This window comes from Globicephala melas, chromosome 9 (genome assembly GCF_963455315.2).
Source record: "Globicephala melas chromosome 9, mGloMel1.2, whole genome shotgun sequence".
Lineage (NCBI taxonomy): Eukaryota > Metazoa > Chordata > Mammalia > Artiodactyla > Delphinidae > Globicephala > Globicephala melas.
The window spans coordinates 11,416,609-11,429,958 of NC_083322.1; the positions used below are offsets into that span (position 1 = coordinate 11,416,609).

At 56.4% G+C, this 13,350-nt stretch overlaps 3 protein-coding genes across 4 annotated transcripts in view; 1 reads left to right on the forward strand and 2 right to left on the reverse strand.

Moving 5' to 3' along the window:
* ZYX (zyxin) overlaps nucleotides 1-3,386 on the reverse strand; it is a 26,221-nt gene extending 22,835 nt beyond the window's left edge. Inside the window, exon 1 of the mRNA XM_060305191.2 lies at nucleotides 3,258-3,386. The gene's annotated coding sequence lies outside the window, so the exon portion shown is untranslated. The remainder of the gene's footprint in view (nucleotides 1-3,257) is intronic.
* FAM131B (family with sequence similarity 131 member B) lies at nucleotides 2,226-10,730 on the forward strand. 2 transcript variants are annotated; one of them, XM_030854069.2, is made up of 7 exons: nucleotides 2,228-2,412; nucleotides 4,945-5,054; nucleotides 5,358-5,393; nucleotides 5,707-5,800; nucleotides 6,114-6,311; nucleotides 7,761-7,904; nucleotides 8,122-10,728. In XM_030854069.2, the coding sequence occupies exons 1-7, from the start codon at nucleotides 2,385-2,387 to the stop codon at nucleotides 8,592-8,594; spliced, it is 1,083 nt and encodes a 360-aa protein (XP_030709929.2). In that variant the 5' UTR covers nucleotides 2,228-2,384; the 3' UTR covers nucleotides 8,595-10,728. The 2 variants fall into 2 exon arrangements, with proteins under 2 accessions (XP_030709930.2, XP_030709929.2); XM_030854070.2 differs by lacking the exon at nucleotides 5,358-5,393 and having other exon boundaries at nucleotides 2,226-2,412; nucleotides 8,122-10,730.
* A 328-nt stretch (nucleotides 10,731-11,058) lies between these two features.
* CLCN1 (chloride voltage-gated channel 1) overlaps nucleotides 11,059-13,350 on the reverse strand; it is a 33,662-nt gene continuing 31,370 nt past the window's right edge. The window contains exon 23 of the mRNA XM_070046294.1: nucleotides 11,059-13,132. Coding sequence (XP_069902395.1) covers nucleotides 12,761-13,132 — 372 coding nt within the window. The 3' untranslated portion in view covers nucleotides 11,059-12,760. The remainder of the gene's footprint in view (nucleotides 13,133-13,350) is intronic.

Here is a 13,350-nt window from a genome sequence, read left to right on the forward strand (position 1 = left end):
AGCATGCCAGTGTTGTGCCTATGATAGTCTCCTTTTCTCTGATGCTGGAAATACCTTTAAGACAGAATATGGGATGGGACTGAGTCTTCTAGACCTGGGATCCCTTGTGTTGACTTGATTTAAACCATTTGGATAAATCCAGCCTTATACAGCTGTGCTAAGGGGACCCAAGGAAGGGTTTGTATCCATGTTTGGACCAGATTAATACTGAGAATAGTGGAATCAGAAAGCACCCCAAGGGCTTCCCTGGTAGCGCAGTAGTTGAGAGTCCGCCTGCCGATGCAGGGGACACGGGTTCGTGCCCCGGTCTGGGAAGATCCCACATGCCGCGGAGCGGCTGGGCCTGTGAGCCATGGCCGCTGAGCCTGCGCGTCCGGAGCCTGTGCTCCGCAACGGGAGAGGCCACAACAGTGAGAGGCCCGCGAACCGCAAAAAAAAAAAAAAAAAGAAAGAAAGAAAGCACCCCAAGGGAAGAGCAGTTTCAGGTGAGAAGGCACGAGCAGAGCTGGCCACCTGGTCCATTACTGCTGACCTGGAGAGTCAGCGCCTTCTCTGCTCACACAGTAGGGGTTTGGGAGCATTACTATAGTAATGGAGGCTGTTTCTTCCTTTTATCTTTTTTTTTTTTTAACCAACTTTCCATTTTCTTTCTTTTGCAGCTAGACGCTATATTCCAGGAGGGCAGAAACCACTTAGTACCTCTTTTGTATAACCAACAAAAGCTGACCTGGGGGGTGGAAAATACTTTCTAATTCCCTCCACTGTCAAAATAAGAGAGCAGATCCTGCCACAAAGTATACTGGACAATTAAAATCTAAGCCCACCCACCACTGACCTTTCTCTCTTCTCTCTCATGGTTCTATAGATGTAGACTTGGTTTGTTTCTTCATGCACAGAGACCAAAGGTTAGTTCCCTTTCCATCATCCTATCTCCTAGATCTGCAATTAAATTATTAGTATCTTCCCCTACATCTCTCATCTGGGATTCCACAGAAGGCAGTGGTTACCACCCTAAAGTTTAGCTTCCTATTCGTAATCTAAAGATCAAAAAATTGCATCCGTTAAGACTTGGTCTCTCTCCCTGTTCCAGGTCCTCACCAGGGCCCCCTGGCCCACTGCCCTACTACTCCCTGTCCAACCTCAGGAGGGACATAAGATCAGGTGGGCAGCAAACAGATCCTAGATTAGCATTTGCTTCTGACATTGGTGCTCACCAGGTCGGCTCCCTCGAACTTTGGGGTACTGCTTAGATAAAAGGGTCTCCTTTTCTCATGCGACTTCTCTGGATTCCACTTCTTGCCTGCTGTTAACTGTAGTGCCCACCTAACCCTTGCCACTTAGACGTCTCTCCGTCTCTTACCCAAGAGGCCCTTGGTACCTACCCCATCCGACCCCACTAGCCCGAGGGCAATCCACCCCGCTCTTGCCCGCCTCTGACATCCTTGCGCTCATTTGTCAGAGAAGGCCAATGCTCAGAAAAGTTACACTGGATATAAAACTGTCTCGTAGCCAGCCTCGGGTCCTGACATTTTTATTTCCCTCGAGATGGGATCGAATTATCTTCTATCCCCCTCCCCGATCAGAACTGGAGTAAGATTATCTGCACCATCCCCACACCCATGCCCGATTTTCCCGCGAGCGCCGAGCACCGGCAAGTCTAAAACACGATCCACTTGCGAAGACTTCGCGATCTGTTTGGGTGGATAAAACAGCGCACAGGAAACGCAGAGCAACCGGAGCTGCATCCAATCACGCTCCCGTTTGTGTCCCAGATGCAGCCCCAGGAAGAAAACAAGTGTTTGCGGAATTTAGCGGCCAAGGCCCTTCATCCAGGCTTTATTCTCACTCCCGCCCCACTTTCTCTCTAGACATCCCCAACCCCGAGCCTCAAAATCAATCCCCCAGATCCGAAGGGTGGGCCCGGGGTTCTTTACCCGGCTCCTGAGACCCAAGGCGGGCATCCTCCGGGTCTCCAGCAGCCCCCGGGCGCGAGCCCAGCGGGGACCCGGCGAGCAGCCCCCGAGTGGCTCTGGGGAAGGGCGAGAGAGGCAAGCGGCGTCAAGGCCCCCAGACAGCCCGGCTCCCCGAGGGAGCGCCGCGGCGGGGTCAGGGGCAGGGCGGGGAGGCGCCGGCGCAACCAATCCCCGGGCCGCCCCCTCCACGCCGCCGCGAGCCGAGCCGGGGCGGGGGAGCCAGGCGGCGGCGGCGGCGGCGGCGGCGACGACGGAGGCTGCCGTGGGGAGGGATGGAGAGGGGAGGGGGGAGCGGAGCCGAGCGGAGACAGCCGCGGCGCTGCAGAGCGGCTGGGGCGGCGGCGCGGCTCCCGGTGCTCCCCCCGGCGCCCGCCCCGCGTCGGTGAGGGCCCGGCCTGGAGGCCCGGAGCCATGGGCTGCATCGGCTCCCGGACCGTGGGTGGGTACCGCGGCGGCACGGGCGCGGGCGGCGGCAGGACTCGGCGGGGTCCGGTCCTCCGGCCCCTCCCCCACCAATCCCCGCGCCCCTCCGGGTCCCTCTCTCCGCACCGCCCGGCCCCGCCGCGCTCCCTCACTTTCCCTCTGTGCCCTCGCGGTCCCTGCCTTCCTCTCTCCTCCCCGTTCTCCCCTCGCGCCTCCGGGCCTCGCATCCCTCTGGACTCAGTTCTCTCCGTCTCCCTCCGGCTTCCTTCCATTGCCCTTGCCCAGGCGCGGTCCCTCTCCATCATCTCCCCGCCAACCTTCTCTCTCCTCCGTCGCCCTCCCCGACTCTCCCGTTCCCACACCCTCCATCTCCAGGCCATCGGCCTCGACTCTGCCTTCCCCAGCGCCTCCTCGCCCCCCCTCCATTTCTGGAGCAGCCCCCCGTTTTAAGGACCCCCAGTCTCAGTCTCAGCCCCGAGTCCCTTTCGCACGCCCCCGCCCCCGCTCCGCCTCCATCTGGCTTGGGTGTTTTGCCCCCATCTCTTTCCCTCTCTGTTGCCTTTTTCGGTCGTTTCTGCCTCCCCCGATTTGCTTTGTTCACGTGCATTTTCCCTCCGGGGCGGGGGCGGGGTGAGCCTGGTGCCTCGGGGAGGGGAATGGGTTCCACGGCCGGAGGCAATGGGGCCGGGCTGGGTTGGGGTGGAAGAGCCGGGGACGCCGGGGGGAGGCCGGGGGTTCGAGGGCTGGAGAGGGGTCGGGAGCCAGCTCCCAGGAGGGTGGGGCTGGCCGAGCGAGGGAACCCGGGGACCTGGCTGCACCTGTCGGCGGGGGCTGGCGGGGCGGGGCCAGCTCTTTATTTACCTTTGACCGGGGGAAGGAAGAGAGGCGCCTCGGAATTCTTCTCCCCTCAGCATTTGCCTTGCTACCCAGTGCCTTCTCCTGCACCCCGTACACCCACTCCGCTCTCACAGCTCAGCAGATTGATTCAACCCTCTCCCAAAACCCCCAATTTTTCCCATTCCGACTCCCAATTTCTCCCGCCTACATGCCCCAGTGACCTCAGGCGGAGAGAATAATTCGTATTATTATCACAAACAAACTCACTCTCCGGAAGCCTGATGTCTCTGAGACCCGATTTATTTCCATGGATACCCCCACTTCCTCCTCTGCTTTCACCTCTTCTCTGGGTTCTTTCCCTCCCCCTCCCTGCCCCCCATGGCTCTGACTCAGCTCTCCCTCTTCTACAAAGGCCACCTCCCCTCACCCCTCTCTCCCACTCTGCCCTCGCCATCTCCCTTCCCCTCAGAGGTTGTCCTCTGCCTGCCCATTCCTGCTCTGTCCGCCCAGATGTCCATCTTTCCTCTTCCCTTCCAGCCACTGGTCTGACCCATCTCACCATTCCCCTGTAGCCCCAAGGGAGAGTGTGCCCGCTTCGGAGGGGCCTTACCTCTCTCAGACCTGTCAAGCACAACCCCTTCCTCTTGCAGCAGCTATGCTGTTGCCTGCCGAATGCCTCCTGGTGCCCAAGACCCCATTCACTTCACCCCTCCTCAAGAGTGGACGCCTAATCCTAAATTCAGAATCAAAAAACTTTATGTGTAGAAAAGATCTATAAGGTCAGGTGGTTCACTTGGGTCTACCACCCAAGTGATTCTTCCCCAAGGCTTCCAGCTGGCATACCCACCCCTCACGGCAGCAGTCCCCCTTTATGAGGAGCTGTGGCCTCGGCTGCAGAATTACCATCTTCCTAGGTCCTCCAGTTTGCCAGTCAGCCCTCAAACCCTGTCCACCCTCTCCCATTGTCTTTTGTCTTCTCTCTGACTCGAATTCCTATTCTTTTAGTTCCTATTTTAAAAAGTCCCCTGCTCTCCTCCTGCTGTCCCCCTTCTCTCCTCTTTAATCCATCACTTGTCTCCCAAGAGTCAGGTAAAATGATTCCATCTCACTCTTTGCTTTCTCTGCTTTCATTGCTTCTAGGTGTACACACCCAGCTCTTGCCTCTATCCCCACCAAACCTCCTTCCTGTCAGACGAATCCACCAACTCCTCTGGGGGATCCACTAGGGAAGATGCAATCCTTGCACCTCACAAATAATAAGGCCAACACTTAGGGAAGCTTGCCCCTGGAAAAGTTCTGCCCTTATTTGTAGGAACATAATAGAGGAAAAGCACAGCTCCCGTGCACTCCCATACAGAAAGCCTCAGAGATTCCTCAGGATAGAATGGAGACCTGTTTTCCTTCTAAAACCCAGCCACTGACCCTTCCATTTAAACAACAACAAATGAGGCCATAGAACACTTTTTCCGAGTGTGCTATTCCTGACTGAGCTCAGCATTATTATCTCTCCTAACAAAAATTTGGGGCGAGTGGGGATGTAAATGAAAATAGGCAATCAGAAGAGGGAGTGGTAGTGCGAGGGCAGGGAGGGGTCTGGAGGGCCTGGCCCCCATCTGTGGCCTCAGCGTTCTGAAGGAAAAGGACGAGGACGGGCCTTCGGGTTGGGCATAGGGAGGTGAAAGGGAAGCAGCTAACCATCTGTCCATCTCAGGAAATGAAGTGATAGCCGTGGACTGGAAGGGCCTGAAGGATGTGGACCAAATCAACATGGACAGCACCAGCTCGCTGCACGGGAGCAGCCTCCACCGGCCATCCACTGAGGTGAGGCCCTCCGTGCTCAGCCCCCCTCCCAGAGGACCTCGAAAACACCCCCAGAACCACCATGCATAAGCCTAGTCCTTCGGCCACCTTCCTAAATTCCAGGACAACCTCCCAGACACACCTTCAGACTGACGCCCTCACAGAACATTTCTCCTCCTTTCCTCAAACACAAGCCAAACGCTCCACGCGGAGATCCCAGTTCCCTGTGTTAATCTCAGGAAAGCCCTCTCTACCTCACGCTCTTCTGGAAGCCCCTCTGAGGAAGTGCCCCGGGTACCCACTCCCTCTCCTCTTTCCTCACAGCAAACCCGGACTGACTTCTCCTGGGATGGCATCAATGTGAGTGCAGCTCCCCCCAGGCCTCTGCAGCCCACCCTACCTCCTCTTCCTTGGCCTCTCCCACCTGCTGCCGTAGCACACAGCGCCCCCTTCCTCCAGCGGGCACTGGGAGCCCTCACATTCTTTAGCCACCCCCAAACTCTCAAGGGTGGTTGGGGGATAGGCCTCCTAGGGACCCCCCGGGTACAATGGTAGCCTGATCGCCCGCCCTGGCTCATATCCTTACTCCTGGAAACCGTGGACTGTCCTCCACATATAAAGCACCTCATAGCCTCTTATTCCTCTGCCCCTCCTCCCACATTCCCTATCCCAGCTCTCCATGGAGGACACCACTTCCATTCTTCCGAAGCTTAAGCGAAACTCTAACGCCTATGGCATTGGGGCCCTGGCCAAGTCATCGTTCTCAGGTGAGACTCCGACCTGGGGATGCGTGCAGACAGGAGACTCCCTAGGGGCTCATGCTTTCAGTGTCCCTGCCCCTTCAGGCCTGAAGAAGACCCTCATCCCCAGACCCCGGACCTATTTGCCCTTTCTGTCAAGCCTCTCCCATCCTCCAGGCGGCCCCTCATAGACAGAGCCTTAGGGCATACCTGTCCCCTTCATGGGATGGAGTCCCACGGGGACTAGGGTGGGGGTGATGGCGGGGGCGGGGGGAGGGACAGATCTGGTGCGGGTATTGTGTGATGTTCTGGAGCACCTGGGGAATGTCTGGCCCCTCAGGGATTTCGCGAAGCATGAAGGACCATGTGACAAAGCCCACAGCCATGGGGCAGGGCCGGGTGGCTCACATGATTGAGTGGCAGGGCTGGGGGAAGGCTCCAGCCATTCAGCCGCAACACAGCCACGAGGCCGTGCGCAGGGATACAGACGCCTACTCCGACCTCAGCGATGGCGAGAAGGAGGCACGTTTCCTAGCAGGTACTTGTTCCCCAGCCCCTCAAGAGACACATGTTCAGGATGGCCAGAGACCGACCCTTCAGCCTGATCCCCTATGGCAGGACTGGCTCTGTTCATGTGATACCATCAGACTTAATTTCCCAACTAGCTCTAATTTCAAGGACTCTGACTTGTTTATTCTAAGTACCCTCAAACTTATTTTTATTATCGTCTCAGAAGTTGAGGGGAGTTAACATGGGATTGTGGGTCCACCTGATGCCTTCTCTCCTACATGGTGGGACTGTCCAAACCCTGGGTTCCCTCAGTACAGGAGGAAAAAAAAAAAAAAGGCAGGTATCTTAGGCTTCAAAAGTCTGTGCTTCTACTCATGTTTTATGATGAAAATGAAAGAAAAGCCTTGGGGTTCTCTTCTCGCCTTTGCCCATCAGCACACTGCAGTCATGAATGCAATTACAGGTCACATTACTCGTGACAACCACCAGATCAAGGGACCTGGGTGAGGAGAGGGTGTGTACAGAAGAGCTTTTAAAATTCAGTATAGGTACGAGGCAGGCATACGGTGTACCTACAACCCTGCCCGAGCCCTAGTGGCAGATCTCGATAAGATACCTAGGAAAAATGATAGATCTGGAATAGACAAGAGGGTTCTTTGGTTGGTGGTGTGGGTGGTGGAAGAAATGTCAGTGGGGAGGGGAGACAAACATGTAGTGGGTAGTGTAGGGCAGCTAGCAATGTAAGCTTCAACTTACTCATGGCTTTGACCAACACGGGAACCCCAAGTCTACCCATCTTCATTATTCTATCCTTCCTCCCTTGTCCTTCCCAGACCTTGAACTTGATACCACTGTGGACCTACAATCCCTCCCATTTAGACTCCTCTGGCCTTGACTCCCTAGCACTAGCTACCATTCCTAAAAAAATTCCAAAGCTAAACTTCTGGAAATCCCCAATTTCAATCCCTTAGGATATCTCACCAGAAGACCCCCCCCAACTCTTTCCCCTAGGAATCCTAAATCTGACCTTCTGGGAAGTCCCCCACGATTTTGCCTTGTTTCGGGGCATATACCAAGGCTGTGCTGTCCAATACAGTAGCCACTGGCCACATGTGGCCATTGAGAACTTGAAATGTGGCTAGTCCGAATGGAGATGTGCTGTAAGTGTAAAATATCAACTGGATTTCAAAGATTTCGTATGAATAAAAGAATGTAAAATACCTCAATAGTTTTATATGGATTCTACATTGAAATGATAATGTTTTATATAGATTAGGTTAAATAAGATGTATTATTAAAATTAATTTCACCTATGTCTTTTCATTTTTTTTTAATACGGCTACTAGAAAATTTAAAATTGCATAAGTAGCTTGTGTTATATCTCTATTGAACAGCGCTGCACTGACGTCCCCCTGCCCCATGCATGTGTCTCAGGCTTCCCCGAGGTATCTCGTGCTAACTACGTTTCTTCTCCCAGGCGTCATGGAACAGTTTGCTATCTCCGAGGCCACTCTCATGGCCTGGTCCTCCATGGATGGTGAGGACATGAGTGTCAACTCCGCCCAGGAGCCATTGGGCTGCAATTACAGTGACAACTACCAGGAATTGATGGAGAGTCAGGGTGAGGGATGGTTCCAGAATCCGACCCCAGAGGCCTAAGAGGCCTCCTCAACTATCCAGGCTACCGCCATGCACCTCTGTTCTAAGACTTTCTGTTCATATAGGCTTTCCTACTCCCCCCCTCACCCACCGCCCCGCATCTCACCCTCAATTCTCTGTGCTGTTGTTACTGCCTTTGATATTTGTGACCCCACCAACCGCCGTGATTCTCTTTACAGATGCCCTTGCTCAAGCCCCAATGGATGGATGGCCTCACTCCTACGTGTCGCAGGGCATGTACTGTCTGGGGTCATCGGATGCCTGGGAAGCAAGCGACCAGTCCCTCATTGCCTCTCCGGCCACAGGATCCTATCTCGGCCCCGCATTTGATGACTCACAGCCTAGCTTGCACGAAATGGGACCTTCCCAACCTGCTTCGGGATACGCTGCTCAGGAGCCTCCAGCCTTGCTGGGGGGAGACACTGACTGGGCTCCAGGGGTGGGTGGGGTGGACCTGGCCAGGGGCCCCGCCGAGGAGGAGAAGAGGCCATTGGCGCCCGAGGAGGAAGAGGATGCGGGATGCCGGGACCTGGAGTCGCTTTCCCCACGAGAAGACCCTGAGATGCCCACCGCTCTCAGTCGGAAGGTATCTGACGTCACATCCTCAGGCGTGCAGTCCTTTGATGAGGAGGAGGGAGAGGCCAACAACTAGCTTCCTCCCACTGAATGCCCCACCTTCCACTCCCACCTGAGGGGCACGGCTGCAACCACACCCTCCCTTCCCCCAGCAGTACGGCCGAAACCTGGGCAGAAGACTCTCACGAGCCCAGGAGTCCTGGCCAGCAAAACGGAGGGCCGGGGTAGGATTTTATCCAGGCTTGCACTGTAGAGACCCCAGGTCCAGGAACTGAGGCCCAGGCAAGCAGATGGCCATGAACTTCGCTTGGCTGCGGGCTTCTGGGTCTGTGGTGGTGGAGCTCCGGTGTGTGTCCTGAGCACAGGAGCGCAGAGCGGCCCGTGGCCGGCCCCTGGATCTCAGTTCTTTGCTCCCTGATCTCGTCTTCCAGGAGCCTTGACTGTAGCTGCCTGAAGGCCTCCTTTGTCCACGTCACTCTCGCTTTTCCCCACTCTGTTTTCTTGGCTGTGGCCCAAGCTCATCCTTCCTATGAGGAACAGACCTCAGGGGCTGTGGGACATGGTTCGATGGGCACAGGGGAAGCAACGCACAGACCCCGTCTCCTCAGAGTGAGCTGGCTCTGCCCTCAGAGGTAACTTGGCTTCTGAAATCAGGAGTCACGGAGGAGGTGGACGTGGCCGCCGGGATGCACAGGGGCACAAGGCCTGTCCAGAGACCAGGCGGTCACTGGTGAGACCGAGGACAAACATGGCCACTTGTTCTGGGATCTTGACTATCCTGTGGCTGGAAGGAGGACCCTAAGGATGTGGGAAAGGACCCCGCCAGGGCTGGCGACTCCAGCTCTTGCTTCCTTTTTCTGCCTTCTTCTGTCTCCTGCTCTGGGAACCTCGGGGCCCCGAGGCGGTGGGGGGGGAGGGGGGTGACACAGGATGCAGGTGTCTTGGCTAGACGGGGAAGCATGAGGCTGTGTCTCCCTCCATCTACCCCTAATTCTCTGGAGCTGTTTACACTTTTCTCTCTGCCTTTTCTACATTTTTATAACTTCTTGGGGACTCAGGGGTGAGTAGGGTGGAGGGAGGGGTCCGGTGCTGTCAGGCCCCCAGCCGGGGCAGGGTGTCTGCCAAGGAGGAGCGTGGGCTCTGGGCTCCCTTGGCCCCTCTTCACCGACTCCCAGGAGGGCCTCACAGGTGTCCCCCCACCCCCCGCCCTCCTGAGGAGAAGGAGAGGAGGATCTGGGTATTCTTCCTTCCAGGATGTTTTACAATGAGGCATAAGCCCCTGAAACTGCTTGCCTTCGGCACCCACTCTCCATTCTGGTGGGGACTTCTGCACAGCCCTGGAGCCCCAGCACTCCTGTAAGACGTCCTGAGGGCAGAGGACAGGGTCGAAGGGTAGAGTGAAGAGACGGCAGCACACTGCCCCTCCCCTGCTGCAGCGGTGTCCCAGAATGAGGAGGTTGAGAGTTGGGGTGCTTCTGTCCATCTGTGACCCTGCCTCCGTCAAGCCCACAGTGTCATACACTTGTGCCCCTGAAACGCAACCGAGGCCAGGTCCACATCTTCTGGGGAGGGGGAGGATGGCTACCTGAAGTTGGTTCTTGGAGGAAACAGGACTAGGCATGGCGAGCACAGGTAGCTGAAGTCACCTCATCTAAAACTGTTAAAGGGTTGTGCGTGCTCACGTGGCCTCACTCAGGCCCTCGCTACTGGCCTCGCCCTGCACTCCTGCTGCAGGTCCTTGGGGTTTTGCATGTCACAGTTCCCTCCTCTCACGGGGTCCCCGTTTTCTTATCTTGTGCAAACTGCCCTCTCTAAGGCATCATCCTTTTCTCTTAATCTCACCCCCCTCGTGTCCCATATTCCGCCCCCGGACCACAGCGGACATCCAGTCCAGGGAGCGGGTTCACGCAGCACGGTTCCTTTTTCGCTCAGGGCTCTGTGGAGTTAGGAAAGGTCATCTAAAGCAGTGTTCTTTCCTCCCACCTTCACTGAGGAAGCCAAACGGTCCCTGCTGGTCCCTGCCAAAAGACGACTAAAACTCAAGGGTTCTAGCAGAGTTCGGACGTGAGCGTGAGCGTGGCCCAGCATCCCTGGGTGCTGGCATCGCTGCTGCCCAGAGGTCGGGCGGGGTGGGGGGGGAGGCGTCTCCACTCTGAAGAGGGAGAAAACCTGAGGAGCTGGCCTGAGACCCTCTCAGGACTCTTCTGGAGGGAGGAACTGCCTCTCTGGTGCTGGGGGGGGGGGGCCAGGGTGCATGGGGTTTGCTTATAGCCTATTTTAGGGGGAGGGGAGGGGCATGTGCGGGAAGAGGCTGTTGGGGGATGGGGGAGGGTTGCTTTTCCCTTGGGGTTAAAGGCTGTGCCGCACGTTTTACAGCAGTCCCAGAACGGGGCTGTTTTCATATCATGGTGAATGAAACTTCTCTTGCTAAATGATTTTCTTCTGGTGTGGGGGGGTGCCCTTTCATTTTGAGTTCACTTTATTAAAGGAAAATCCAAATCTTCCATCCCTCCCCTCCCCCCGCCCCCGCCCCGCCCCCCCTCACCCACACCTTCCTTCTTATCCTTGTGTCAAGGAGGGAATCTTGGTGAATGAGTTTATTACCTCTTCTCACCCCCACCTGTACATCCCATACTCCGTCTTCCAGGTCTAGGGAATATCCATTTTTATGGCCAGTCTTAGCATGTTTTCTTAATGTGACATTTCCACCCCAAGCCCAAGAGAGATTCTATGACATATATTACAGAGAGAATTATATATAAATATATATATAAATATTATAGATTATATACACATGGGCTTGGGCTCGAAGGCCCACAGCCAGCCCCCCTCCCCAGGCTACAGCCTCTCTCTCTTGGCCTGGGGAGGCGGAAGGGCTGTACCGCTGGAGAGGGCTCCAGGCTCTGTTCAATGGCACTAAACGACGTGGTGGCACCTTCGGCTATGAGTGTCTTATTTGGGGGATGATGGAGGCCGGGCACAGGGTGGGGAAGGAGGAGAATGCTGGGGAGGGGGCACAACTGCAGAACTAAACGAGGCATAAAAGAAGGGATGGACAAAAGCCCTGGGGGTGGGAGCAAGGGTCTCTGGCCGATCAGAGCACCTGGGACCACTTATAGAAAAGGCAGGGTGATGGCAGTCTCCCTGTCGCTGGTTTGGGGACGATAAGGATCTGACTTCCCAGGTGTGGGAAGCATGAAAAAGGTCTGCCATCTTGACGCTGAACCCCTAGAAGAGAAACACAAAGAACCAGTCCCTAAGAAGGTATAGTCTCTGGGTGAACCAGCGGCCCAGCTGCCCTGAGCTCCCACTCTTGGAAGGAGAAGCCCCAGCTAGAGCACCTCAAGGGCAGAGCTGACCCTTGGGCAGGACAGATCAAGGACTACAGCGGAGAGGGAGTGACCTGGAAACTGGAAGATGTGATGTGAGATGGGAGGAATTTCTGCCAGAGGGAGTTAAGTAAATCCATTGGCCGCAGGACTGTTGGGTACTGCCCCTTTCACACAGAGCCTTCCTGCGACCTTTCCTCTTCCAGGCTGTCCCCCACAGGCTCTTTATCCATGCCTCACTGCTTAAATGGAGGACAAAGGAGGGGGAAGTGGGATTGGCCTTTCCCCGCCCTAGTAATGGCTCTGCCCCGGGACAGATAGTGGGAGCCAGGATGGAGTCTGGAGGCAAATTTCAGGGAATGGCTGTGGGCAAGTGGAGGACGGGGTGGGGGGCTCTGAGAGAAGGGGCTGTGGACAGTTCGCAGGTACACTCTGGTGTCATCAGTCCATGAGGCCATGAGGTGACCCCGTCTCCTCCTCCCACCAGTCATCCTGGGCCTGCCTTAACCCCACCCGCCCCCCGGGAAACTGACGGGGGATGGGCAAGGCCAGGAAGACACTGGGACAAGAACACTGGGGAGTGTGGGGGAGTGAGGGGGGCCAGGCAGAGGCAGGCATTCCCCACCCGCACACAGGCAAACTCAAGAAGCCCGTGGACTACCAGGGGCCCTTCGCAGGGGTTACAACCACCGCCTGTCTGGGGACGGGGGGACACGCCCAAATGATTGACCAAGGCTACTCCTGCCCAGATCCTGGCTCCTTCTCCAACACGATCAGGATGACATTTAAAAATTCCTAGCAAAGGCCGGATATTGGTGCGATCTCTCCGGCTTCAGGAAATACCCTCTTCCACACAGGTCCACCCTCTAGCCTGGGTCTCTGGCTGGTCTTTATGCGGCGGTCTGGGAGGCGCTCAGAGGACCATTTCATCTTCATCCTCATCATCGGTGGATCGCAGACTGGGGCCCTGCAGGATGTCGGCCAGCTCCCCCTCCGGCCCCGGAGCCCCCGCCAGCTCCAGTTCCTCCAGCTCACTCTCTGCCTTGGCCGGAGCCCAGGAGAGAGGGGGCTCTGGGGAGGCGGATGGCACAGGGGTCTCTGGGGAGGCAGGGGCCACATCCCCTGCCCCAGTGGCCCCACTTCCATCCTGAGGCAGGCTCCAGGCCTCTGCAGCAGGGAGTGGGCCCCCAGGAGTCTTTCGAGTCGAAGTTGCACTCCGGAAGCTGGCAAGGGGAGGGCGGAGCTGCACCCCAGACTTGGTGTGCCCCTCAATGGCCTTCTGCAGCTGTGGGGCAGAGGGAAGGGGAGAGAGGGTACAACATGGGGAGGAAAAGAAGAAAGGGGCAGTGAGAGAAACAGACACGAGAGAGGAGCAGACGATAAAAGGAAAAAGCATGGGAAAGCAAGGTGCACGGCGAGGATGGATCAAAAGGAGACAGAAAAAGGAAAAAAGGGGCATGATGGACAAAAAGCCCCACCTACAGAGCAGTGAATCTCAAGACC

Excerpts from the sequence above, each read along its gene's own strand:
- FAM131B (XM_030854069.2), top strand. The coding sequence starts at position 2,385 with ATGGGCTGCATCGGCTCCCGGACCGTGG. Across the intron at positions 5,801-6,113 it reads GGCCAAGTCATCGTTCTCAG|GGATTTCGCGAAGCATGAAG; the intron begins GTGAGACTCCGA and ends CTGGCCCCTCAG. Across the intron at positions 7,905-8,121 it reads GGAATTGATGGAGAGTCAGG|ATGCCCTTGCTCAAGCCCCA; the intron begins GTGAGGGATGGT and ends TTCTCTTTACAG.